Source organism: Lynx canadensis, chromosome C2 (assembly GCF_007474595.2).
Source record: "Lynx canadensis isolate LIC74 chromosome C2, mLynCan4.pri.v2, whole genome shotgun sequence".
NCBI classification, from domain to species: domain Eukaryota; kingdom Metazoa; phylum Chordata; class Mammalia; order Carnivora; family Felidae; genus Lynx; species Lynx canadensis.
Genome location: NC_044311.2, coordinates 141,340,232 through 141,364,801, shown reverse-complemented (window position 1 = coordinate 141,364,801; position 24,570 = coordinate 141,340,232). Strand labels below are relative to the sequence as shown.

General features: G+C 41.5%; 1 protein-coding gene across 1 annotated transcript in view; it reads left to right on the top strand.

The window, feature by feature from the left end:
* The window catches only part of ADAMTS5 (ADAM metallopeptidase with thrombospondin type 1 motif 5), a 51,270-nt gene that overhangs the window by 3,765 nt on the left and 22,935 nt on the right, over positions 1 to 24,570 (top strand). The window contains exons 2-3 of the mRNA XM_030329676.2: positions 9,638 to 9,770; positions 22,276 to 22,443. Of these exons, the coding sequence (XP_030185536.1) occupies positions 9,638 to 9,770; positions 22,276 to 22,443 (301 nt within the window). The remainder of the gene's footprint in view (positions 1 to 9,637; positions 9,771 to 22,275; positions 22,444 to 24,570) is intronic.

The following is a 24,570-nucleotide window of genomic DNA, read 5'->3' as shown; positions in this document are numbered from 1 at the left end:
CTTTTTTTTTTTTTTCTTGTAAGCAATTTTCCACGTCTGGATTTCTTGCTCTGCTGCATCATAAGAAGCTGCCAAGAAGAAGGCTTCAGAGAGTTTATGGAAGGAAGTTCTCTAGAGACAGAGGAAAAAATACTTTCGTAGGCACACTACTCCAAATGAGTAGGTCATTTTAATAGTTCACTTTCATTTCGGAATACAAATGCACGTTCCATAATTTTTAAAACAAACAAAAATTAATAGAAGACCCCATTACTCCCTACCTCCTCCTGCCCCATAATTTTCCTAATTGCTTCCCAGAAGAAAAAAAAAAAGGGAAATCCGTTAGTGGTTCTAAATGATCTGCCTATTGCTTTTCTGGATTTGTGTTTTATTTGGGGAGTTAACAATTCCTATCTTCCAAGCTCTGAAACCTATCAGTACGTTTTAAGTAGATAAAAGCAAGGGAGCAAGAGATTAATGGTCTATCTTAATGTTAATAAGGATTGTAATAACATAACATTTTCCAAAGGAGTCTGCACATGGAAAATATTTTACATGGGCCCTCCGTCGCCTCCCTGCCAAGCAGAAGCATACTTTTGGTAAAGCGAATCTCACTTAGGTTGTGGTTGGCCCTCTGGTATATACATCTAACTTGAGAAGAACCAAATACTTGAAAAGCATGTGTATTGTGACTATATAGACTTAATTTCAAAGAATGCTGTTCACTGGGGGGCTGAGAAAAATATGACAAGACCCTTAATGCAGCATCCAGTAAGAGTACCTTAAAATGTAAAGTTAAACTCCACCTAATGCTTCAGAATGTGAGAAATAAGGGGACGAGAGCAGAAATCATCTGAGCCCTTCCACCGTAGAAATCAGGTACCCTAAGACCTAAGAGAAACGTTCATGGCTTTTTTTTTTTTTTCTTTCAATGAGAAATACCCGAAGTTGGCACCTGGAACCTACTTTTACAACTCTGTTTTCAATGTAAGAAGTACGTTGCTTAGCAACCAGACGCCAAGCCATCAAATCCATGTTTTGATGGGCTCTGAGAACCGTTCAAATTTTGTGTCCAGATGTCTTCTCTTAAATTGCTTGTTTTTCAGGCACGAAGCGAATGTGTGAGGATATGTTTTCCACCCCTGTTTACTGGCCCGGGCCACCTTGAACGTTGTGTCTGGGAGTCAGCAGAATGGTGCTAGTAATTCATTTACCTGGCACTCTAATTAGAGAAACTTAGCACCAGTCAATTTTCTGGCAGAGGAACCATTTTCATCCTGGAATAGCGCTCATGCTGGAATTCGCACCCCTTCTGCCATCAAACAGTAGACATCTGATCTCCCCAGGATTTCGTTTTGCTTTCCAGAATCTTTTCCTTGTCCCCTGGTTTCCTCTTTTGTTTTAAAATAGGTCCTTTAAAGACAGTCTCTTAAACCCATTTAGGAGACCACACACTCTTCTTTAGGAACAAATGTCCTACCTGCAGGATGATAAAATTGGAGATTGTTTAAGACCCCCCTCATCCCAAACTTAACATGGATCGAAAGCATTCGACTGAAAATGAACCAGCTACAGACTGTGCAACATACAAGGTGAACTCGCCTTCATTAGTTATCACTCTGTGAGTTAATAGGCAATTGTCTCTCAGCTAACACCTCTCCTTATGTTCTGCTCTGCAGTGCTGAGAAATGAGAGAGCATTTCTCCTCCAGCAGCCAGCCCCTTGTTAGCTTGTGACAATAGGGAGCCCTAACGGGTGACCTGAAGCTAGGAGGAAGAAGGATGTGCTGTTTCTTACTTGCTTGCTGACTAGATTGACTAATCCACTTGCCCATCTGAGTTCAAATCCCATTTAAAGTCAAAAGTGAACTCTTAGCCAGGGTTCCTAGCCTGTATAGATCAATCCTGATCAATAAACATCTAAATAACTCAGAAATGGGAAGACTGGGAGCAGATTAAGCTGCTGTAGTTGACATTTTAAAAACAAATGTAGGGGTGCCTGGATGGCTCAGTCAGTTAGCTCTTAGACTCTTGATTTCAGCTCAGGTCATGAGCTCATAGTTCGTGAGTTCGAGCCCCGCATCAACAGCACGGAGCCTGCTTGTGATTCTCTGTCTCCCTCACCCTCTCTATGCCCCTTTCAAAAATAAATAAATAGACATTTAAAAAAATGTGTTGGATGCCCGGGTGGCTCAGTTGGTTAAGCGTCAGACTTTGGCTCAGCTCATGATCTCACAGTTAGTGAGTTGGAGCCCTGCATTGGGCTCTGTGCTAACAGCTGGGAGCCTGGAGCCTGCTTCAGATTCTGTCTCCCTCTCTCTCTGCCCCTTCCCCCCTCAAAAATAAATAAACATTAAAAAGAAAAAAACAAATGTGAGTTGCAAATTGCTAAGAGAATAGACCTAAAGGTTCTCATCACAAGAAAAAAAAATGTAACTATGCATAGTGATGTATATTAACCGGACTTATTGTGGTGACCGTTTCACAACATATACATCTATCAGATCCTCATGTTGTACACCTAAAACTAATATAAGTCAATTATATCTCAATTGATAAATAAACCAATAAATATAGTGAAGAATATTCTAAAAAATCTAAGGTTCGTTACAGACAATATACCAAAACACACGGGACTTCTGTAATTACTGTCTCTCTGTCTCTGTCTCTCTCGCTCTCACTTTTGGCGCATGGATATGAATACCTTCTATGTGTGAGGCACTCATTGATGCAACTGAATGCAGCATATGTGGAATATACCTGTTCCCTGCCCAACTGGGCTTATCACCAAGGGAAAGGCAGCAGGTGCACACATATATCACTCTAATTAAGGAAAACTTGGGTAAATGTTGTGACCAAGTTATAAACAAAGTATGTGAAAAGAGAAGGGAGGAATAATCAATTCTGCCCATAGATCTTAACATAATGGCATTGTGTATGTGATATCATGCTATCATTGTGTTATACAACCAAAATATCATCATAATTGGGCAGATGAAGACATTAATGAAAAGAAATAGTCTTCTAAGAGTAATAACTGACAAGTGGCAGAGAGAGAACGTAGTCCTGTCTAATGCTCTCTAAACGAAATAGTGTGACTAATTTAGTCAGACAGTCAATATGTTCCTAATAAACAGAGAGGGATTCAGAAATTTAAAATGTGACCCCTTTCCTAAGAATCTGTCCCAGGAAACAGACAAGGAGATGGATAATTGCTATATAGCATGATGATTTTTATGACACATGTGCCCATGAGATATCATGGAAATGCGTTAGAAGGTTGCCTAACCCAGCTGAGTTCAATTTGGAAGAAGTCTCAGAGTTAACCAGACCGTAAGGAGGAAGTAGGCGTTGCAAACTTGCCCCGCTGTCATGTGCAATGGCCCAGGGACAAAAGGGGTTGGAAGTGATACAGCACACAATATGAAGGCAGAGGTTGATAGAGTCTAGTCTAGAGAAGACGATGACGACTAGATTATAGAAGAAATTGTGTGTCATGTGTATCTAGTCTGTTCGGGCTGCCGTAAAAAAATATATACCATAGATTGGGGGGCTTAAACAACAGAAACATTTTCTCACAGTTCTGGAGCCTGGGAAGTCCAGGATCCAGGTTCCAACCTATTCAGTTTTTGGTGAGAGATCTCTTCCTGCCACGTTTTCGCTGTATGCTCACATGGCCTTTCTTCCAGGGTCCGGCATTGATGGTTGGAGGGGAGAGGAGAGAGAGGAGATTTCAATGTCTTTTGTTTGAAGGACGCTAATCCTGTTGGATTAGGGCTCCACCCTTATGATCTTATTTAACCTTAATTACCTTCTTTTTGGCCCTACCTCCAAATACAGTCACATTGGGGATTAAGGCTTCAGCATACGAATTTGAGGTTTGGGGGGAGACACAAGTCAGTCCAAAGCACCACACTTAAGATTTTAAGTTGTTCATTAAATCCAATGGGAATCTAAAACGGCCGTGACCAGGAGTATGTTCTGGGATGAGCCTTCCAGCGGGAGTAGTTGGACTCAATCCAGGGGGAGCCGTTGCAGGCTCCATCAGTAACCTTCAAAAGGAGACTTGAGATAATCAAAATGAAAAGAATGGCATTAGCAATACAGAAACAGGCACCAAATCAAGAGATTTTAAAATGAGGTGGCTGTGAGTTAATTAGCCCTTTCCAACAGAAGGAGTGCTTGGGCTAAGGTTTGGCCCCAAAATGTTGATCAGATATGCAGGAAATAGCGGACAAGAGGGGACATGACAGTGCAGTGGAGGCTGACAGGAAGCCTGGCTTGCAGGTCGAATGCCATGCTAATCAGATCTGGGCTCTGGAAGGTAACTGACTGCCGCGTACAGGCAGGGCAGTTACAGGAGACAAAGGGACCACTTAGAAGCCTCAGGTGATGGTACAGGCAGGAAGCCATAATGGAAGGAAGAGGAGGAGACATTTGGTAGGTGGGATCAGTGACTTAGGTGACCAATCAGATGTGGTAGGAGAGAGAGAGAGAGAGAGAGAGAGAGAGAGAGAGAGAGAGAGAGAGAGAGAAGTACAAGTAAATGAAGTCCAGGTGTCTTATCCAGCCCTTCCATTTTCTTCTTTTCTGGAATATCTTTCTCAGTGCTTTTTATACATTTAGTATGCTTCTAAATTGCTGAGTTTTACTGAACACACCATAGAGATAAAGACCATGCTGCATTATTTGTTGTAGGAAAGAATTTGCTTGACCAGGCACAGGCACAGGCTATAAATGTAAAAGGTAACAGAACTGTCAAGAAAAATATGTGTGATGCTTTACCAGTACCATGGTGAAGGTGGTTTAGGAATTGGGGCGTTTAGATGTGGGTTCAAATTTTGGCTTCACCAGTCTCAGGCTTGCAACTTTGGACATTTATTGCCCTCAGCTTTAATTTCTCCACCTATAAATTGGAGTGTTTCCATTTAATATCAACACAGGTATAGCTGGAAAGACTTAGGGATCACCTGGTCCAAATTCCTTATGTTAATGATGAGGGAACTTTGTCTCAAAGCATTTAAACAACTTAGGTAGTGACTCTGACTAATAGTGTTAGAATTAAAAAGTGATCTGCGTTAAGGGTGCCTGGGTGGCTCAGTTGGTTAAAACTGACTCTTGATTTGGGCTCAGGTCAGCCCCGGGTCGTGTGGGACTCTGTGCTGACAGCTCAGAGTCTGGGATTCTCTCTTTCTCCCTCCTTCTCTCTCTCTCTCTGCTCCTCCCCTGCTTGCGAGCTCCCTCTCTCTCTCTCTCTCTCTCAAAATAAATAAATAAAACCTTAAAAAAAACAGTGATCTACTTTGCATTGACTGTGTCTAATCAGCTTCCATTCCTGTTCTCCAAAAGGACTCTCCCAAGCATTTCCTCCCCCTAACCTCCAGCTTGCTGCTTCCGTCTTTCCCTTCTTCTTACTTTACCTTTAGCAGACGAAATGTCCCATCTTGGAACTTGGGCCACACCGTCTTTCCAGCTTCCCCTGATTGCCTTTCACCCGACAAATCCTACATTCTCCAGCCATGACAAGCTTCCTGCCATTCCCCCCAAACAGAGCCTGCCTTCTACCACCCCCTGATGTATTGACCAATCTTTCCTGGTTGGGATACCCCTCCTCTAAGACTTTCAGACTTCTGTTCATCCCTCAGTATCAGTCACCTCCTTTGAGACACTTTTATTGATTCAGATTCATTCTATATTCCCTCAAAAATCAGTTGTAATAGCATGTCACAATTTGCTTCCTTCTTGGCATATCTGTTTTGCTCACTAGATCGCGATGCTTCTTAAGGCCAAGATCAGATCTTATTTATTTATCCCAGGGTCAGCACTGAGCACAGCGTCAGCTGATTGGGGGCACATCGTAATTGTTTTAGGAATCAATGCATCTGGATCGGTGGCCTCGGTATATTTGTATCACCTAGTTGTATCCAGAAGCATGGACAGAGATAGTATACCATGGGTCACCATAATGGTCGGACTAACAGACCCGAGGAACCCAGTTTCTCTTGAGATCTAAATCAAGACCTCTACTATTGGGGATTGCTGTACAGGTGGCCAGAGAGGCAAATGACACCTCAAGAATTGGATGCACAGATAAATCTGCATTATGGTGTATATGTTTGAATAGTACTTAAGACTAAAATATGTACCATGCAAGATGAATTCTTCTATCTTAATCCCTTTTCATAGGAATTGGGAAGTCAGACAGGCATCTGAGGCTTATTAATTCCTCTTCTGTGCCCTTCTCTTGAGCTCCATGCTTGCCCTTATGAGATGGTAATATTTATATAAACAGAAGTTGCTGGTATTTAACTCAGGATTCCATTGGACGAGCAACTCTCCCTTAATTGGGGCTGCCATTGCTGCAGGTGTGATGATGGCCGCTCTTACCTTGTGTTGCTTTTTGGCTCCTTCCCGCAGCGCATTTATGCTGTATGAGAGGCAGTCTCCCAGTCAAGGCAAGAAATCCCATGGCTCCCGCTATTCATTCCTCTTTGCACATTCTCATGTCTTCTTGCTTCATTACTGACCACTGGGATTCGCTAAGGGGTCATTGGGACCAGTGGGTCAAGTGGGATTTGTACTATCTTCTGGGCATCTGCTTCTCCAGGTAGCAAACTTTTCTGGCTCCCTCCCCCCCCGACTCCATCCCCAAGAATAGGTCTGGGGTGCTACTAGTCCTTCTAAATTTCATGATGAATCACAGATGCTGACACACTCATAATCCCCTAAACGGCCACATCTGGTGAGTGGTCACCATGTCAATGACTTCCTTGTCAAGTCTTCATCGATCTTGTTGACCATCTAAGCTCTATTTTTGAGTTAGATCCAATGTCCCAGTCATATCTCCTGGCCTACACCACAAGCCACCTGTTAAGTTTCTGCATGCTTTTCCAACTTTTACATTTTACTAATCTTCCTTTGCAGTGCTGTCTACACCATGGTGATAGGATCTGGATCCTGCATGAAAAGGGCCATCTTTAACATAACAAAACTATAACGAACCTTCAGATCTACACTGACCAAACAGAAACTCTTATTAGCAGTTTTCACTTAATTACCTTTTATGTGGATAGTATATATGAGTCACCATTTTTTCAATATCCCCTGCCTCCGGATCCAGAAGACAGATAGGTGGAGGGACGGATGGATGGATAATAGAGATAGATAAATAGATAGATAGATAGATAGATAGATAGATAGACAGATAGATGCTATCGCCCCCTTGTCTCCTTACTCCTAATCTGAAATAACATTTAAAAAAAATCCTACTAACTTCAAATAAAGTGTGCACCTGTAAATGTCATAAATCTCTACCACAAATTGGTATAGGTGTGATGTGCTGTATTCTCAGCAATTTGATGCACAAGTTGAGTCTTTACGCATTGGCATGAACATCGGATCACGACGAAATACAGACTTCTCGTTCGAAACCTTGGGGATGAAACTGTATCTGGGTTGCCAAGGTTTGCAATGCGTGAATGAAGTGGAGAGGTTGCCAGTTTACGTAATTATAGTTACGAAATTATGTAAAGTATGGCCGTGTCATCAAGGGGTTTAATCAGTTGTGCTTACAAAAAGAAAGAAAAAGAACAACTGCTTCTGTTCATAATTTTGGCACATGCACACATTTCTGTGGCAAAGGGCCAACTGCATTTAATGCAATTCACGGATAACAAGGAGAGTTGATAGCCTCTAATGAGCAATTGACACAAGCACACAGAGAGATATTAAGAATCCAGTTTAAACTTTGTTCAAAGCAGGAGGGCCATTTCCATTTGCTGTGACTCTTCATCTGAGCTGCTGAACGACATACGGAGTGAGAAGGGGCAACAATTCCTGCATTTCGTTATGTGAAGATAACGACCCCCAAATTGTGACGATACACGTCACTCTGGGTTTAAAAAAAATGTGTGCAGGGAAAGCCTGTCGTGCCTAGCAATGACAAGTGAGTCTTTGGTCTTAACGTGACTGAGATGATTGGAGAAAAACTGGATTGAAAATGTATTGTGCTATATTATTATCTCGAAGACTGATTATTATGCAAAAGCGTGTTCCAGTTTCAATTTTAAAAGCTACTAATTTGTTCTCAACAGCTGTAATTTGAGATCCCACGGGATGACATATGAGGATACACAGGAAACTTGGGGAGGCTATTGCTGGTTTGGGGACTTGATTCACCAAGGCTACTTGGCCGAGATTTCCACTGTCTGAAGCTATAATAACATGGAGGCAACAATGTAATGCATCACAGCTGGGATCTCATAATCTATGGAACACAATAAGGACCTGAAAGTGTACTAGAGAGAAGATCGTAGGGTATATCTTTTAAATATTCTTTACCTTGGTTAGATTTGTATGCAGCAAAATAGGGAAGAGTTAGATGACTATGTTGACATGGAGTGGGTAACGTTGGTTATGTAGTAAAAACATCGTGCACTGACGTCCTGGAACCTGCTGAGAGCTTTCTAGCATACCGTGTCTTGAAGGTGTGCAAGGTCTACGTTGCATCTGACTCTATGTCCCAGTTCACCTCAATTAAGCAAATGAGCCAGACATTGTCGTAGTTGGGGATGCAAAGATAATAGCTATGATGGAAACAATACTTATTATCTCAACCGGTAAATAGTCATCTTTTATAATGGTATTTTAAAAAAACCTTTTTCTTCTGGAATTCATTTATGGCTCACTAGGATACTATCTTGCATTTGGGGATGTGGAAATACACAGTGTTCATTAATTTTCATTGAAGACGGTGGTCAAACGCAAGAAGTTCTGATGTCTCTTAATACTCAAATAGCATTTAAGGGAAGGCTTATTACAGATCGATCATGTACAAAATCCTGGCTTACATTTTCTCTTTATGCTTCATAACTTAAAATTGTCTCGTGATGTCTCTTTCAGCTAACTCGATCATATTTAATGATCATTTTAATGGGATATGATCATGTTTTTCTTTGAGAAGCTTTTCAAAGCTATACAACTTCTCACCAGAAAAATGCTCCCACTCACTTCTGTAAACACAATATATCGCATATATTTTCCGCAGATTGATCAGGTTGAGAAACGCTGCATCGGATGCTATGAGTAAGAATGCACGCATTTTTGAAGACGTAACCAATGAAATTACAGCTGCATTTGGAAATGAAGAGCCAATCTTTCAAGGGATTACACTTTTGGATTACAATTTAGTTTCCTATTTGAGTTACTGACACACTTGTATTTTGCCACAAACACGTGGTTGCAGTTTGCCCCTGTGATGCAAAATAAATTATTAGGCCGGGCTTCTGATAAGCTTAGCATGACTTTCGGTCAGAATTTTAGGGCTTTGGTAAGCATGGCTGTATGTGAAAGTGATCCTGTCCGTTAAGTGCCTGTGTATATGCTGTACCTCTTTGTGAGAGCCGAGGTTGCTATTGTAACGGACAAGCTACAATCCCAGGACTTCTTTTTAAATGCAGTTGAGTCCCATCCCCTCTGGGGCCAGGAGATGTTTAGAAGAGTCCATGCCACTAATCTGTCTTTGGAGCATTTCCAGAGCTGAACAGGTGATCCCATAAACCTATCCCCCTCTTGCTGTTTGGAGTGAGCAAGTGACTCGACAAGGTGGCTCCTTCTGGATGTAAATTGATTTTAATGATTTCTTTCTTTCTCCCCGGCAGGATTTATGTGGGCATCATTCATGTGACACCCTGGGAATGGCAGACGTTGGGACCATATGTTCCCCGGAGCGCAGCTGTGCTGTGATTGAAGATGATGGCCTCCATGCGGCTTTCACCGTGGCTCACGAAATTGGTATGCAGCGCCTTTTCTCTTCCCTCGCCAAATCAAACACTTGTAACAGCTGCAACGGGAACCAAAATACTTGGCAATTAATTCCAGATCTCTCCAGGTTCAGATGTACTGCTGGGGATTAAATGTGTTTATATTTGCACTTGTAGGGTTAACTGGTTAGGGAGAAGGAAGGCACAGTCAGGCACACAGGAGATGTTGCCTGTGGACAGTGTCATTTAAACGTGTAAGAGAAATTTGCGACACCTACTGTCCTGTGACGTGTATCCATCAATGACTCTGAGATGGCATTTGTCACAGTTGACCATGAAATGCAGCGAGGTGCCTCTTGAAAGTTACCCAAGAGTCTCCTGACTCCTCCGGGGCTAATCAGTTTTGCACAGAGATTTGTCATGTTTATTCCACTGTGAGCGATAATAGCTCCTGTCAAAGGTAAATAATAGCTTACAACAAACAGTCCTATCTCGTCTTTAATAACAAAGACAAACTGAGACCAACAGTCCACAGGGTTTGTCTTCAAATGTCACCCGATGTGCGTGTCATAAGAGACACGTCTAAATCTTAAGATTGGGAATTTCGGACGGAGTTAATTGTTGAAAAATATCCCAGCAGTTAGGAAATGTGTTTCCCGGGCAGTGACCTAGGTTCCTAGGTATATGAGTACTTTAGTATTTAGAATTAGATATTAGAATCAGACACATCTGGGCTCAATTCTTCCTAAAGTACTTTCTGCTGTGTGACATTGGTCTTACTATTTAAATTCTCAAAGCTTGTTTTCATATCTGAAGTATAGGAATAATGGTGCCGATTTCATGGAGTTATTTTGGGGTCCAAATTGGGTAGGTTACAGACACCAGCTGTTATTTATAACCACGTATGCTTTTGTTTTGCTTCTTAGGTAGCAAATTAATTTAACGTTAGACGTATGGCTCACCTTTTAGCATCATCTTCTTGGGAGCAGAGTATGCTTTGATACTTTTTTGCTCTATTTCTCTTAAACAGATGGAGGTTTTTAACCTAAAACTGTAATTCTCAAACAGAAATTAAAGCTGCTTTTTCACATTCCTAGTAGGCAGAGAACATTTCACAGAGGGCAGGTTTCTGGCTGCTGTGTTTTCCTTGGAGAGTCAAATAACTTCAAAGCAGAGATGTAATTGTGTAAGTCAGCACAATGCAACAGTGAAGTGGAAATCAGTGGTTAAATTTCAATTCTGAAGTATTAATCACGACTCTGATTTTCTCCACTGACACTCTTCTTACTATCTAAGGAAAAAAAAACAGCACACGGACATAAAAGCCTTAACATAAATAACCACCTTACAGCATCACTGATAATAATTTAATTTACACATTAATTGGGCATCTGTAGCCTCCAGACGGAGTCTCATCTCTGCCTCCGTGGTCTCTGATTTGTCTCACGCAAGCGATTCAGACACTGAGTCTCCATTTCTTGTCTGTAACGTGGGCTAATGATGAGATGTGTGCTACCTTAAAAGACCTGGCAGTGGGGCGCCTGGGTGGCTCAGTCGGTTGAGCGACCGTCCGACTTCGGCTCAGGTCATGATCTTGCGGTCTGTGAGTTCGAGCCCCGCGTCGGGCTCTGTGCTGACAGCTCAGAGCCTGGAGCCTGCTTCTGATTCTCTCCTCCCCCTCTCTCTCCACCCCACCCCTGCTGTACTCCGTCTCTCTCTGTCTTTCAAAAATGAATAAACATTAAAAAAAAAAAAAAAAAAGACCTGGCAAGCCTGAAAAGGTTTTTAAAACACATATGCTATTTGAGCTCTCGGAGCTGGGAATATGTCTTTACCTCTCTCTCATTTATACCTATTAAGCTGATAATGATACAGCCTAATATAGATCCTTAATCAGTATTTATTACCTATAGACGGATGTGCATGAGGGAGTAAGTGGGAAAAACACAAGAGCTGCCCAAGGCAACATTCTGAACGTGCAGCAGAAGCTAAGAAGAATTAGCCCAAATGCTCCAGAGGGTTATCATTAAGCAGAGATGATTTTGAAAGTACACCAGTAGTGGGGCGCCTGGGTGGCGCAGTCGGCTAAGCGTCCGACTTCAGCCAGGTCACGATCTCGCGGTCCGTGAGTTCGAGCCCCGCGTCGGGCTCTGGGCTGATGGCTCAGAGCCTGGAGCCTGTTTCCGATTCTGTGTCTCCCTCTCTCTCTGCCCCTCCCCCGTTCATGCTCTGTCTCTCTCTGTCCCAAAAAAAAAAAAACGTTGAAAAAAAAAAGAAAAAAAAAAAAAAAAAGAAAGAAAGTACACCAGTAGTTAATCACCATTATTCAGAGCGATGGAAGTTCCGAAAGAAAGGTTCTGTATCTGTGGGTAGGCAGAGGCTGCTTCATCTCAGACTCTGTGAGTAAGTGACACTGTTGGATTGTGACATCAGCCATCCGTAAGATGATGAGCCCTACATCCTGATCTTCTAAAGAAGAGATTACAAAGTTCTTGAAGGAAGGGCTGTTTCTCCGTTTAATCCTGCAATGGTCTGTTATCACACATTGCTAGCATTTGGGAGGTTTCTCTGCAAGAGTATCGCCGTGGCAGTAAATTAAGTCTCTTTGGGGATGCATTAGACTCTCAAGACAACTGGGCTGGCATGAAGAACCTTCCGGCATCACCTTTCCCAGCCTTCCTGAATTCCTAAACCAAGGGTAAACGTGGGCAGGCCCAGCAGCCTGAGAAGTAGGAAGACAGGTGCTGATGAGAACAAATGTTTTATTAAAGCTGTATACGTACAATAAGGACTTTTCTTAATGGTACAGTATTGGGCAGTTTTACAAGGGAACAATGATGGAGAAGTATAGGCTTCTATGGGAAAAACTCACGCCCAAATCTTTGATTATATGACCGTGCCCTCTGTTCCCTTTAATTTCTTGGTTGGGTCATCTCTATTTCCTTCTTTAGAATTCTCTATAATCCGTTCTTCAGTCAAACACTGCCCACTTAATCTATCTTTCTGCATTACATATAGCTTAATCTGAGAAATTTAAGATCTGGGGATAAGGGGATATGGGCTTAATTTTCCTTTCGCAAAGGGATCTGGCTTGCATTCTCTTTATTTTCTAATTGCTTTATTATTCTTTAATTTCACCTCTTGCCTAGATATTGTGAACATATGTTATAAAGTACGAGCCTTAAAGAAATTAGAGACAATAACCCCACAAAATATTTCCTAATCATCTGTCTGTTATTACAGTCTTGCCTCTGCAGCCAGCGTGATCTTTGGTAATGCCACTCGCTGAGCTGTTTCCGGCACTTTATTTTTAGATTGTTGCGTGAAACCATGGGTCTGAGCTAACCATGCTCTGGATTCTAATTCCACTTCATTCTTCTCGTGTGATTTCTTCCCTTCCTTTTATTAGACATTTACCACTTTCCAGATTGGGAGGTTATATATATAGGCTGTGGACAGTGGTAAAGTAACCTCAGTTTTTGCTAGAGTGCTTTGAAATCTGCTTGAGAACATTCCAAAACGTGCATTTTGCTTCATGCACACAGACTGTGGAGGTATGTTACTGTGCTCAAAGCATAAGCCATGAAGAAAATTTCTAGGCTGTTCCCATAATTTTTCTACTTTATTTCTTCTATAAGCAGTAAAAGGATATACAGTGAGACCTTGAAGTGCAAGTAACTTGGTCTGTGAGTGTTTCACAAGATGAGCAAATAGGTCTAATAAATTTTAACTTGCTAACCGAGCAATGTCTTGCAATACGAGTAGTACGTGAGGCTGAACATCGCATGATCACAACCGAGCCAGTGGTTCTTGAAATTCGCTTTGAGACACGAGTGCTTTGGATTACAAACGTGTTTTCCCAGAACGAATTATGTTCGCAGACCAAGGTTTTACTGTATTTGATGAAGGAAAATGCTTTCGGGGTGCCTGTGGCTCCGTCGGATCTTGATTTCGATTCAGGTTGGGATTTCGCATCCTGTGAGTTCGAGCCCCAGGTCGGGCTCCACGCTGACAGTGCAGAGCCTGCTTGGGATTCTCTCTCTCCATTCTCTCTGCCCCTCCCCCACTCACTCTCTCTGTCTTGAAATGAATACACTTAATTTTTTTTTTTTTAATTAAGGAAGGAAAAGAATAATGCTTCCATTAACGGACTTAAAGTTTCTCATGCTATGCCCCACCACTGCGTATTTCTGTACCTAGTGGTTTAAAATACAGAGTCATATTTGAATCACAATTTTCTTTGGTCTTTTATCCCCTCTATCTAAAATGTTTCCGAACTTGAAAATTAACGTGAAGTACTTGAACTAGCCTGAAGGACCCATCTTACAGCTTCTCTGTCCATCAGGCTAAAATCAGAGTGGCTTCAATGAACAATTCTGAAAAGTGACTCTTTCCCTGGACCAGATATTAATGTGAACACTTCTCTTTTCCTGCTAATCGTTTCTGTAAAAAGAGCTAGATTTTGGAGATATATAGTCTACTGATGCCAGTGCAGGCTTCTGGAAAATAGATTTTGATAAATACAGACCCGACACAGGCAATAATAATTTGTCTTCCTCCTTGCTATGTTTTGTGTGTGTAAACATCGACTAAATTGTTCGGACATTGTAAGAAGTTGCTTTAAACTCTCGGGAACACAGTCCTCATCCGTGTGCCTTGAGTGGAGGCAAGAATGTGGTTATGGCCATTTTATAACCCAAGTGTGAACTGTGGAAAGTTTGCAAGTGAATGTAAGTTTACATTTTGAGTTTATATTTTTAACTTGTCAAACTTTTATTATTGGCTTGTAATAATAAAGATTTCACCTGCTGCACACATGGTTCTCCAAAATAATAATTTTATTGATGTTGGGCCAGCTCCCCATATGCGAGGGAGAACAATCTGATTTTATTTAGGCTAATGAAATCCATCATTTGCGAACTTGCTGGAGCTTTGCTTTATCGTAGTTAATTATAAAATGTGCTAAGGGAATCTCTCCACCGTGAAAGACTCCAAAATGCTTCCTGAGCTAAAGTCAGGCAACTTAAAAAGTCAAAGCCAAGTATTCAGCTGGAGGCTTAGGAAGTAAGTGGTGGAGACACGGCAGCCCGGCTGCCCCTGTTTTGCTGTGGTTAGAGGGAGTTCTTTGGTTGCGCTGATGTGTGTGACTGTGCTCCCAGAGATGATTAGATTAAACAAGGCCATGTTTTGAAAAGCTGCAGAGGCCCTCGAAACACCATAGACTGAAGCCAACACACAGAATCAGATGTCAGGACCAACTGTGAATGTGGAGTGAAAGGAAGCTAGGATTAAACTTGGATTTAAACCCGAACGTATAGCTTTAATCAACATGAGCTAAACGTATTATTATTATTATTATTATTACTATTATTTTCTATCTAGTCTGGAGCCATGCCACACTGTCTTTCTTGGCCCCCAGATGAAAGGTGGAAATGGGTCTCGACTCTACGTCCCGCAGCAATGGGAGATTTAGGGTTTTTTGTGTGCCGGTTCTGTGTTTTCTATATCATATCCCAATTCCCATTTCTCTTGTGGAAGCCTCTAGATTGCCTGCCACATGTGTAGAAATCCAAGTTGAAGGTCACATAAAAAGTAAAGACATCACAAACTTGATGCATGATTTTTTCCCCCTCTAATGGTTAGCAAACGTCTCCTTCTGTCCTCAATTGTCTGTTAATATCAAAATTTATCAAAACTACTTAAGATTAGAGTACTCAAGAGCATAACAAAGCGAGGATATCAGTGAGAACAATAAAGTCAGCTCACAATCCCTGGGCCTTTGATACTTGTCAAGCGTATTTTCTAAGCACCTTGCATCTTTTATATTATTTAATCCTCACAAAATGCCATGGGGTAAGCACTATCAATGAGTCACCCAAGAAAGGAAAAAAACACAGAGATGTAAGCATCTTTAAGAAGTTTCTAAACGTGGGGCGCCTGGGTGGCGCAGTCGGTTAAGCGTCCGACTTCAGCCAGGTCACGATCTCGCGGTCCGTGAGTTCGAGCCCCGCGTCGCGTCGGGCTCTGGGCTGATGGCCCAGAGCCTGGAGCCTGTTTCCGATTCTGTGTCTCCCTCTCTCTCTGCCCCTCCCCCGTTCATGCTCTGTCTCTCTCTGTCCCAAAAATAAATAAACGTTGAAAAAAAAAAAAAAAGAAGTTTCTAAACGTGCCTGAGGTCAACAGCTAGTATACTGCTAGGGTAAGACGTGAACCCAATTCACTTGACTCTAAAACCCAAGAGTTTGATGCTATCCTATAATGGCTCGTTAGTGTTGATCTTCCAGGAGATAATCCTGAATTTGGTTACAAAGGATGCAATATCCTTTGTATCCACAGCTAGCTAGAAGGCCCCCAAATTAAGTTTTCTTCCTTCCGAATTCTGTAACTGATGCAACACTTACCATTCATGCTTAACGTTTTGAAATGGGAGTTTGTAAGGGTTTTATCACTTCTGCATAAGGCTTTGCACTTGAATAGACATGTAGGATCCGGTTCCTGGAGCTCCTGATTCTCTTCTTCAAGGATTCTGGATTCGGATCCCACGTGAGCTGTTGGCTCACTTTTCAACCCCTGGCAAGATCTTCTTACACCTCAATAATCCCAGCTGGAAAATTAGGTAAAATAAAAACATGACCTCATGAAGAAACAGATGCTTCATCCGAGCTGTTCTTTCTTAAGTAAACACATTACAGAGCTTTTTGTGACTTTTTGTAGGATGTGGTGCTCTGTCCCCTTGTCCGTTGGTCAGCTTAGGGTCAAGATACAAGAGTTTGAAATGCTGTCTAATTTTCAGACCAAAGTTTAGAAGAACAACCCAATTTCCTTCCTGAGGTTAATATTATAAGTTAGCCCTAGTTGTAGAGTAACACCTGAGCTGAATAAGACGCTGGACCAACATTTCCCTTTGTAGTAACATGTCTTCACCCGGTGTATATACATTTTCTCAGATTTACTAACATCAGAGTCATTTGTGAATTTAAGGAGGCAAGATACTCTTTAAGTCTATACTGTGAATATCAAAGATGAAATTTATTTAATGAGATCTCACTCATTTTGCCTTTAAAAAGACAATTACCGTACTAGAGAAATTACTGGGTGACTAATTGTTTGCTATTTCTGAGATTAACAGTATAATTCAAACTCCTGCCCTACAGACTTTGCTTTGGCATAATTCACCATGAAATTTATTTCCTTGTGTAATCCAAATAAGCCCTTTCCAGATCTTACTTTGTGTGATGGGCACTCATGAGCAAGATTGTTGTATTTGTGATATGATCGAATGTCTTTTAAGAATAGATAAGTATTCTCTCCAAAAGCATTTGCAATTTACATCTTGACTTTCAATAATGATTTCAAAGAACAAGAGGCAGTTCTGAAGTCTGTAGCACTTGGGAAAATATTGGATTACCCAGGTGCATTATTCTCCCGAGTTTCCTTCTGACTTCTATAATACCTTTCATGTTCTTAGTTCATATATAAATACAAATGTCATTAACAAGTGCACTCACTACACAAGTGTGTTTGTTCCTCTCATTGCCTCCAGATTTGAGGTGAAAGGTTTCCAGCTACGTTAATCAAGAATTAAAGATTGACTGCATGGGGTGCCTGGGTGGCTCAGTCAGTTGAGCTTCCGACTTCAGCTCAGGTCATGATCTCACAGCTCGTGAGTTCGAGCCCCGCGTCAGGCTCTGTGCTGACAGCTTGGAGCCTGGAGCCTGCCTCGGATTCCATGTCTCCCTCTCTCTCTGCCCCTCCCCCATTCATGCTCTGTCTCTGTCTCAAAAATAAATGTTAAAAAAAATTTAATAATAAAAAACAGAATTAAAGATCGACTGCAAAAGATAGCCTTGTAAACAAGATGCTTAACGTAGTTAAAGCAAACTGCTCTTCAATCTTTTGCACGTCTGCTAATTACAAATACTAATACTTCCAATTTTAATATTCATACGAACACTAATTCTTGCAAATGCAAATACTAATTCCTCCTTAAAGCGAGACTTTGGGACCTCTACTTGAAACCCTGACAGTGAGTTATCGCCTTCTGTCTACTTTCTACGTTGTCTCTTCTCGGTAAGGGTTTGACTCTAGGAGCTCGGTTGAGCTTCTTCAGATCTCTTCTTTTACCTTCAAAACTGCCTTGACTCCTCCTCACTCTTCTTTTCTTTTCTTTTCTTTTCTTTTCTTTTCTTTTCTTTTCTTGCTTTTTTTTTTTTAAAGTTTATTTGCTTTGAGAGGGAGAAAGAGAGAGAGAAAGGGGGAAGGGCAGAGGGGGAGGGAGAGAAAGAATCCCAAGCAGGCTCCTCACTGTCAAGGTAGGGCACGACATAGAGCTCGATCTGAGGAACCCTGAGATCGTGACCTGAGCCGAGGCCAAGAGTCAGATGCTTGACCGACTGAGTCTCCCACGTGCCCTCCACTCTTCTTTTCTACGGGGACTTTGGAAAGAAATACCTGGCTTTCCGAGGGTGACAATTGCCTTTCTCTGTGGGTTCCTTGGTTCTATCACTCGGCCTCCTCCAAGGACTTCACCCCTCAACTAACTCTGCTCTGTATTGCTCTAAAGACTCCTCGTAAAATGCATTTTGATAAACCAACACCCTAAGTTTAGGGGTTGTAAGCATTTTCTCCACCAAGGCTTCATTCATATGCTTCATTTGCCGTCTTAATCTCTGGGACACATTTGTGCAAATCCCAGCTGTGCTAATCCTGCTGAAGGCTGCTTCTCAGGGAAATGCTTCGTCTCTGCTCACATCTGCAATTTTCAACATCCCCATGGGTGACTGATGAACGAATTCTCACTGGAAGAGGCAGATGTCCTAGGAGATCAGGGACATCGTGATCCAGTCTAATTAAACCTTTCACAACACCGACTCGAAACGCATTATTGTCCGCTACGACATTATATCTTAAGTTTCCTGGATTCTGGATTTTTCTATGTTAATAAGCGTTTAGTGCCATAGTGTGTGGTCTCTAATGTGAGTGTCCTTTTAAAATATCCTGCGCTTTTGTATGGATCTTGGCATTTCAGGGCTCAGAGATATTGGCAAACCTCAGGCTGACATGAATGTCTTAGCATAATGATCGGGGGACTCACATTTGAAAATACCACAACTTTTGCTGCTCACGGCCTTTAGTATGGCTGTCACGTCTCTCCTGAAGAGCATCCAAACATTCCTCACATTGACCTTCCATTTTCATTCCTGTCCAGCTCCTGAAGGGAAGTCACATGGGTCTCTCTCACTGTGCCCTGCTTCCAGCTACTGGAACGGACTGCCTGTTTCTGTGGGTGCTTAAATGTCCTTCGCGTTGGCCATGACTCCTATTGTCCTTTAGAGAGCATGCTTCTCCCAACCAGCCGACGGACTTTCTTCATGGAGAACAGAATATCCCTCCGAAGATTCTGTCTTTCCCTTGACCCCTAAGCCGTCCGTTCCCGATTCACTTTTGCAGATCGTAGAAAATTCACATCTTCTTTTTTAGCTCTTACTGAAGTGGAACTAGGATTTGTTCCTGCTCAGGATGGCAATCTTTTCTGGTCGCCATCTAAAAATTCCTTATACGTATCTTCGGCAGCAGCTAAGCTACGCTGATAAATTAGGAAATTGACGGAGCATAAGATTCACAATATCCTGCCAAGTGGCATGCCAAAAGATACATAAAACTATAACAAAATATTTTTTTTTGTTTTTTTTTTAACATTTATTCATTTTTGAGAGACAGAGCATGAGCGGGGAAGGGGCAGGGAGAGAGGGACACATAGAATCCAAAGCAAGCTCCAGGCTCCGAGCTGTCAGCACAGACCCCGATGTGGGGCTCAAACTCACAAACCCTGAGATCATGACCTGAGCTGAAGTCGGATGCTCAACCGACTGCGCCACCCAGGCGCCCCACAAAATATTTTTAAATAAACTGTTTGGCTTATATAATTGAAATCTTTAAAAAATTACATGTGTCGCTGTTCTATATGAAAGAAAAAATCGAGGTACTCTTCAGGGCTTCTCAAAGGTACTTTGGTATTTGCCACATGGTCTGTATTCTATTCTTTTTTTTTCTTTTTTTTTAAGTTTTTATTTATTTACTGTGAGAGAGAGAGAGAGAGAGTCCCATCCAGGCTCCGCACTATCAGCTCGGAGCCCGATGCAGGGCTCGAACTCACAAACCGTGAGATCATAACCTGAGCCAAAATCTAAAGTTGGATGCTGACCCCACGGAGCCACCCGGGCGCCCCAGCCTGTATTGTAATTCAGAAGTCTGAAATTTACCCTCCAAAATCACCTGATGCTGTAATAAAAATTCATATGGAAAGTGTTATTTGTTTCGACACATTTGGAGGAAAAGACTATCGCTTTGTTAAATAGATCCGAATATCTTATGCAATAGAATGCGAAATCACCTGTTTTTCTCAAATATAAAACCTGGATTCAAATAAATGTTAAGTGGCAGAGGTCACCCTAGGCCACTTTCCCTCTCTCTCTTCTATGCCAGGGGGAAAAAAAATCCCAAGTGTGAAATTTCCACACAAATCTCACAGCGTTAGCTGATAACGATTCTACGACGGAAAAGTTCAAGAAAGCACAGAGTGCCTTCTCCACAAGTGTTCTTTGCACTAAGTAACTTTAAGCCATTTTGGACCCGACATGGTGAAAGGTCCTGTTTTTTTCAGAGCTGTGGGTTGCATCAAGAAAACTCCATGTACCATCCAAAACTTGAACAACCCCCGCCCCCCCCCCCCACCGTCTCCTTTTGCGTGTTATTTGGGACATACTTAACAGACTCCGATGCACATTCGTGCTACTGAGGAAATAAAACGCGAGAGCAGGAGGGTTTCCCACAGAAAACTTGCTAGGCTGGCAAATGCTATTGAAGTAAATAACTGTATAAATACCATAAAAATGCGGAGCTTTGGAAGGTCACTGAGCCCTGGCCACTTAATTTCAGCCACAACAACAAGCAGCTGCTTGGTGGACAGTTTTGTTATGAGGTGTTGGTGATTTAACAAGTTGGCCAAAAGTAGCTGGAATGTGGAATGAGAGATTTCATCTCTGTTGGGTTTTACTCTTGTGCACTGAACTTTTTTGGTTTTTTTTTTTTTTTTTGTTGTTGCTTTTTGGCAGAATGACCAAAGTCCCTGCCTTTGGCATCCGGGAACCCAATGCAGTCATCATTTTTCTATAGTATTTTATACACCCTTTTTTTTGATCCTTTGTGTATGATTCTATAAAACTTTACCAAAAAAAAAAAAAAAAAAAGCTATTAGGATCTACTTGTCTACTTTTTCAGAGTCTCTACAAAATACTGTCCTGGAATTAAAAAAAAAAATTTAGGGGCGCCTGGGTGGCTCAGTCAGTTGGACGTCCGACTTCGGCTCAGGTCATGATCTCATGGTTCGTGGGTTCGAGCCCCGCGTCGGGCTCTGTGCTGACAGCTCGGAGCCTGGAGCCTGCTTTGGATTCTGTGTCTCCCTCTCTCTCTGCCCCTCCCCTGTTCATGCTCTGTCTCTCTCTGTCTCAAAAATAAATAAAAAACATTAAAAAAAAATTAAAAAAAAAATTTAGATATCCTGGAGAATGTCATTTTATCCTTAGACTATGTGAAAATCTTATATAACAATAAAAAAAAAGACTAGATTATAAGAATGTGGTTGGGACACTGAGCTTGATAGACTGGAAATGGCAGCCTGGGATTGCAGGGAGCATGCATAGTGAGCTGGAGCACGAACACCCACGGGGCTGAGTGGTTTGGGACAATCACCGACGTTTCTTGTAGCTGTTCTCTCTTTAAGCTCTCACACGCCGCGACGGGCATCTTCGTGCCCTAGACGGTTCTTCAATGGGTATGTTTTTCAAAATCTGTCATTTATTTGGGGGATGAGCAAACATGCAGAACTCTCTAAACAAAGGAAACGAAAGGGTGACAGCAAGCTTACCTTTGTTGGGAACCAGAACGTTACTAATTTCACTCCTCTTTCTTTCCCCCCCTTGTCGTCTCTTGGATAGCTACCTGGTAACTTGGCCAAGAAAATAGAAGTCACTGACATTCAACAACCATCTATTAAGTGTTTGCAACTTGCAGAACATTGAGTTAAATACAGAGGTTTCAACAGTGGATGGAGGAGATGTTCTCTGATCTCATGGGGCTCCTGGTTGATCAGAGAAGGCGGAAAATTAGACAAGTAATCAAAATAACATGTAGTCAGGGCTATGACATAATCCCACAGTTGCCTTGCGAATTCTAGATTCTAAATAAGGCCTGTTTCTACACGTCGTTGAGCATGTGTGATCCAGATGGATTATGGGACCGTCTATTCCTTTGTGTAATTTTTCAGTTTTCCTCTAAATGTTCACCAAAAGTGACTGCTCTGACTACACACAGCTTTAATTTCCCTGGGGGTCCAGTCTGTGCATGAGAAAGCGGTTAAAATGAACTCATGTACAGTTGGGGGCAGGGGAGGGAGACCAAGTGCTAGTATAATTGTCACGGAAAAGTAGAAATGCAAAATCGCTCATTATCTGCGCTCCCGCTCTTCTCTCCCTTAGGACATCTACTTGGCCTCTCCCATGATGATTCCAAATTCTGTGAAGAGAACTTTGGTTCCACAGAAGATAAGCGCTTAATGTCTTCCATCCTAACCAGCATCGACGCGTCCAAACCCTGGTCCAAGTGCACTTCAGCCACCATCACAGAATTCCTGGATGATGGCCATGGTATGTGTCATTCAAGACAACACGGGCTCAGTCACAAAACTTAGGGGGGGTTATTACCAGTGTTACTTTATTACGTCCTCATGAAACCCACCACGCCCTGTGAGACGGTGGTTGTTTAGGTAGGGTCAGAAAAGGACCAAAGGGACTGTCTGTTGTATAATGCCAACGTCCTTGGTGGCATTATAGCTATGGTATTTTTGCTTTGGAATTGAAAAGTTCAAAAGAGAAACAGTGTGGGAGACCACACAGAATGCCTAGCCAGTGCCCTGAAAGCCTGGCTTCTATTCCGTCCTTCACCACTAGCTTCCTGTGAGAATGTTGGCAGACATCTTGTTTCCCTGCTATTAATATGACTCTCAGAATTATTTGTTACATGCCTCTTACAAGGGTGTGGTTAAAATGTAGGTGACCATTCTGTTGGATCCTCTTCACGGCAACAGAAAGACAGGAAAGGAAGCTCTTTAGATTTGCATTCACTGGAAGAATCTGGTTTTATCCTGACAGCAGATTCTCCTAGAAGTAGAATGAAAACTACAGAAAAGAACAAGAAAATCAATCTGAATGGTGAGAAAATACTTTAAGAACTTCAAAGGAAAATCTTTGGTTTTATCCATTAGATACAGTTCAAGAGCATAGCACACTTTATTAAATTCTGTAAATCTAGGATTAGTCCTGTAAATTATATAAAAATACCAAGGAAGTCACAGTTTTTAGAAATAATAAATTCTGACCTTTAAGTAGTTTTTGAAACAAGCTGTTGCTAATTTCCTAACATCCTTTTTTATTTTCTTTATTTTTTTCATCTTTTATTATTTTAAAGTCCTAGACACACATGATAGATGCATTAGAGTTGAGGTAGTTGACCTACAGAGTCCGTGTGGTTCACAATTTTCTCAGGTTATAGCAATGGACATATTCTCATTCCTTTCTTTCCTCTTAAAATTTGTCTCTTTCCGAAACTGGTGGTTGAACTGAATATGACAGAAATTTTTGATCATGATAATTGTCCATAAAATTATCTCATGATGCATGGCTTAGAGTTAGCTGAAGAGGACCCGTGATAGTTGTTTTTCTTGGTTCCACAAAGCTAATGGCGTAACATTTCATAATATCTTAGTGAGTTGGCCATCTTGAACACTGGCTAAGTAACGTCAAAACAATTGATGAATCCTTCAAAGAAATTCTGCTACCAAGTTCTTTGGTATCTTGGAGGCAAAATCTGTTCATTAACTCCATTTTGCTATGTTAGTGGTGAACCAGTAATGCTTTAGCTACTTTAAACTCTTTAAAATATCCTATTCCTGAAACAATCCAGGCCTAGCCTGGTTTAAAATTTCCCTCAATAGAAGCTGCTCTTTGCTTATTGGATGGACGTCCCAATATCTCAAAGATTTAGGAAAAAATACTAAGAATCCATGTGTCAGGCTTTTTCTTAAGACTAATAATAAGGGGTATTTTTCAGTGCAGCTCAGTTTACAATGCTGACTTAAAGATGATAAAGTCCTGCAATTGAATGTTTACCTAATTATCTGCCTGTGCACATCGAACAAGTCAGTATCTAATAAAGTCCCTCTTGGGTGGGGCATTAGTCTCCGCTCTTAATATCGCTTTTGCTGCTTTTTTCCCAGGTTTTCTGAAAATGAGATAGCATTAATATTTTATTTCAGAATACACATTACACATTCCAAAAGTTTGAGCTAAACTTTGAATCCCTAAATGAATGGATTTAGTTGCTAAGGCAGCAAATACTTATGGCTAAAACGGGACCATTTTTATTTTCCTGTGCAAGTATTAGGTCAGCTAATTACAATGCTGTGCAGAATTGTGTTCCTTATTGCCATAATTTTGGAATGAGTCGTTTATTTCATGTTTGTGGAATTCATGATCTTACTTTCTGTGCAGTAAATATGCTTTCAGTATTGTCTTCATTTTTAAACATCACTCCTGTATTTAAGAGTCCACGCTCAGATTTTTAAAACTTTTGCAACAAATTTACATAGTTTACATGTGTCTCTATGTCCATTCCAGAGATCTTCATGGTAGATAGCAACCAAGAGCATACTTTTAGTCGATGTGGATCTTATCACTTGCGTTGATAAAATCTTATCTGAATTTCTCACTCACATG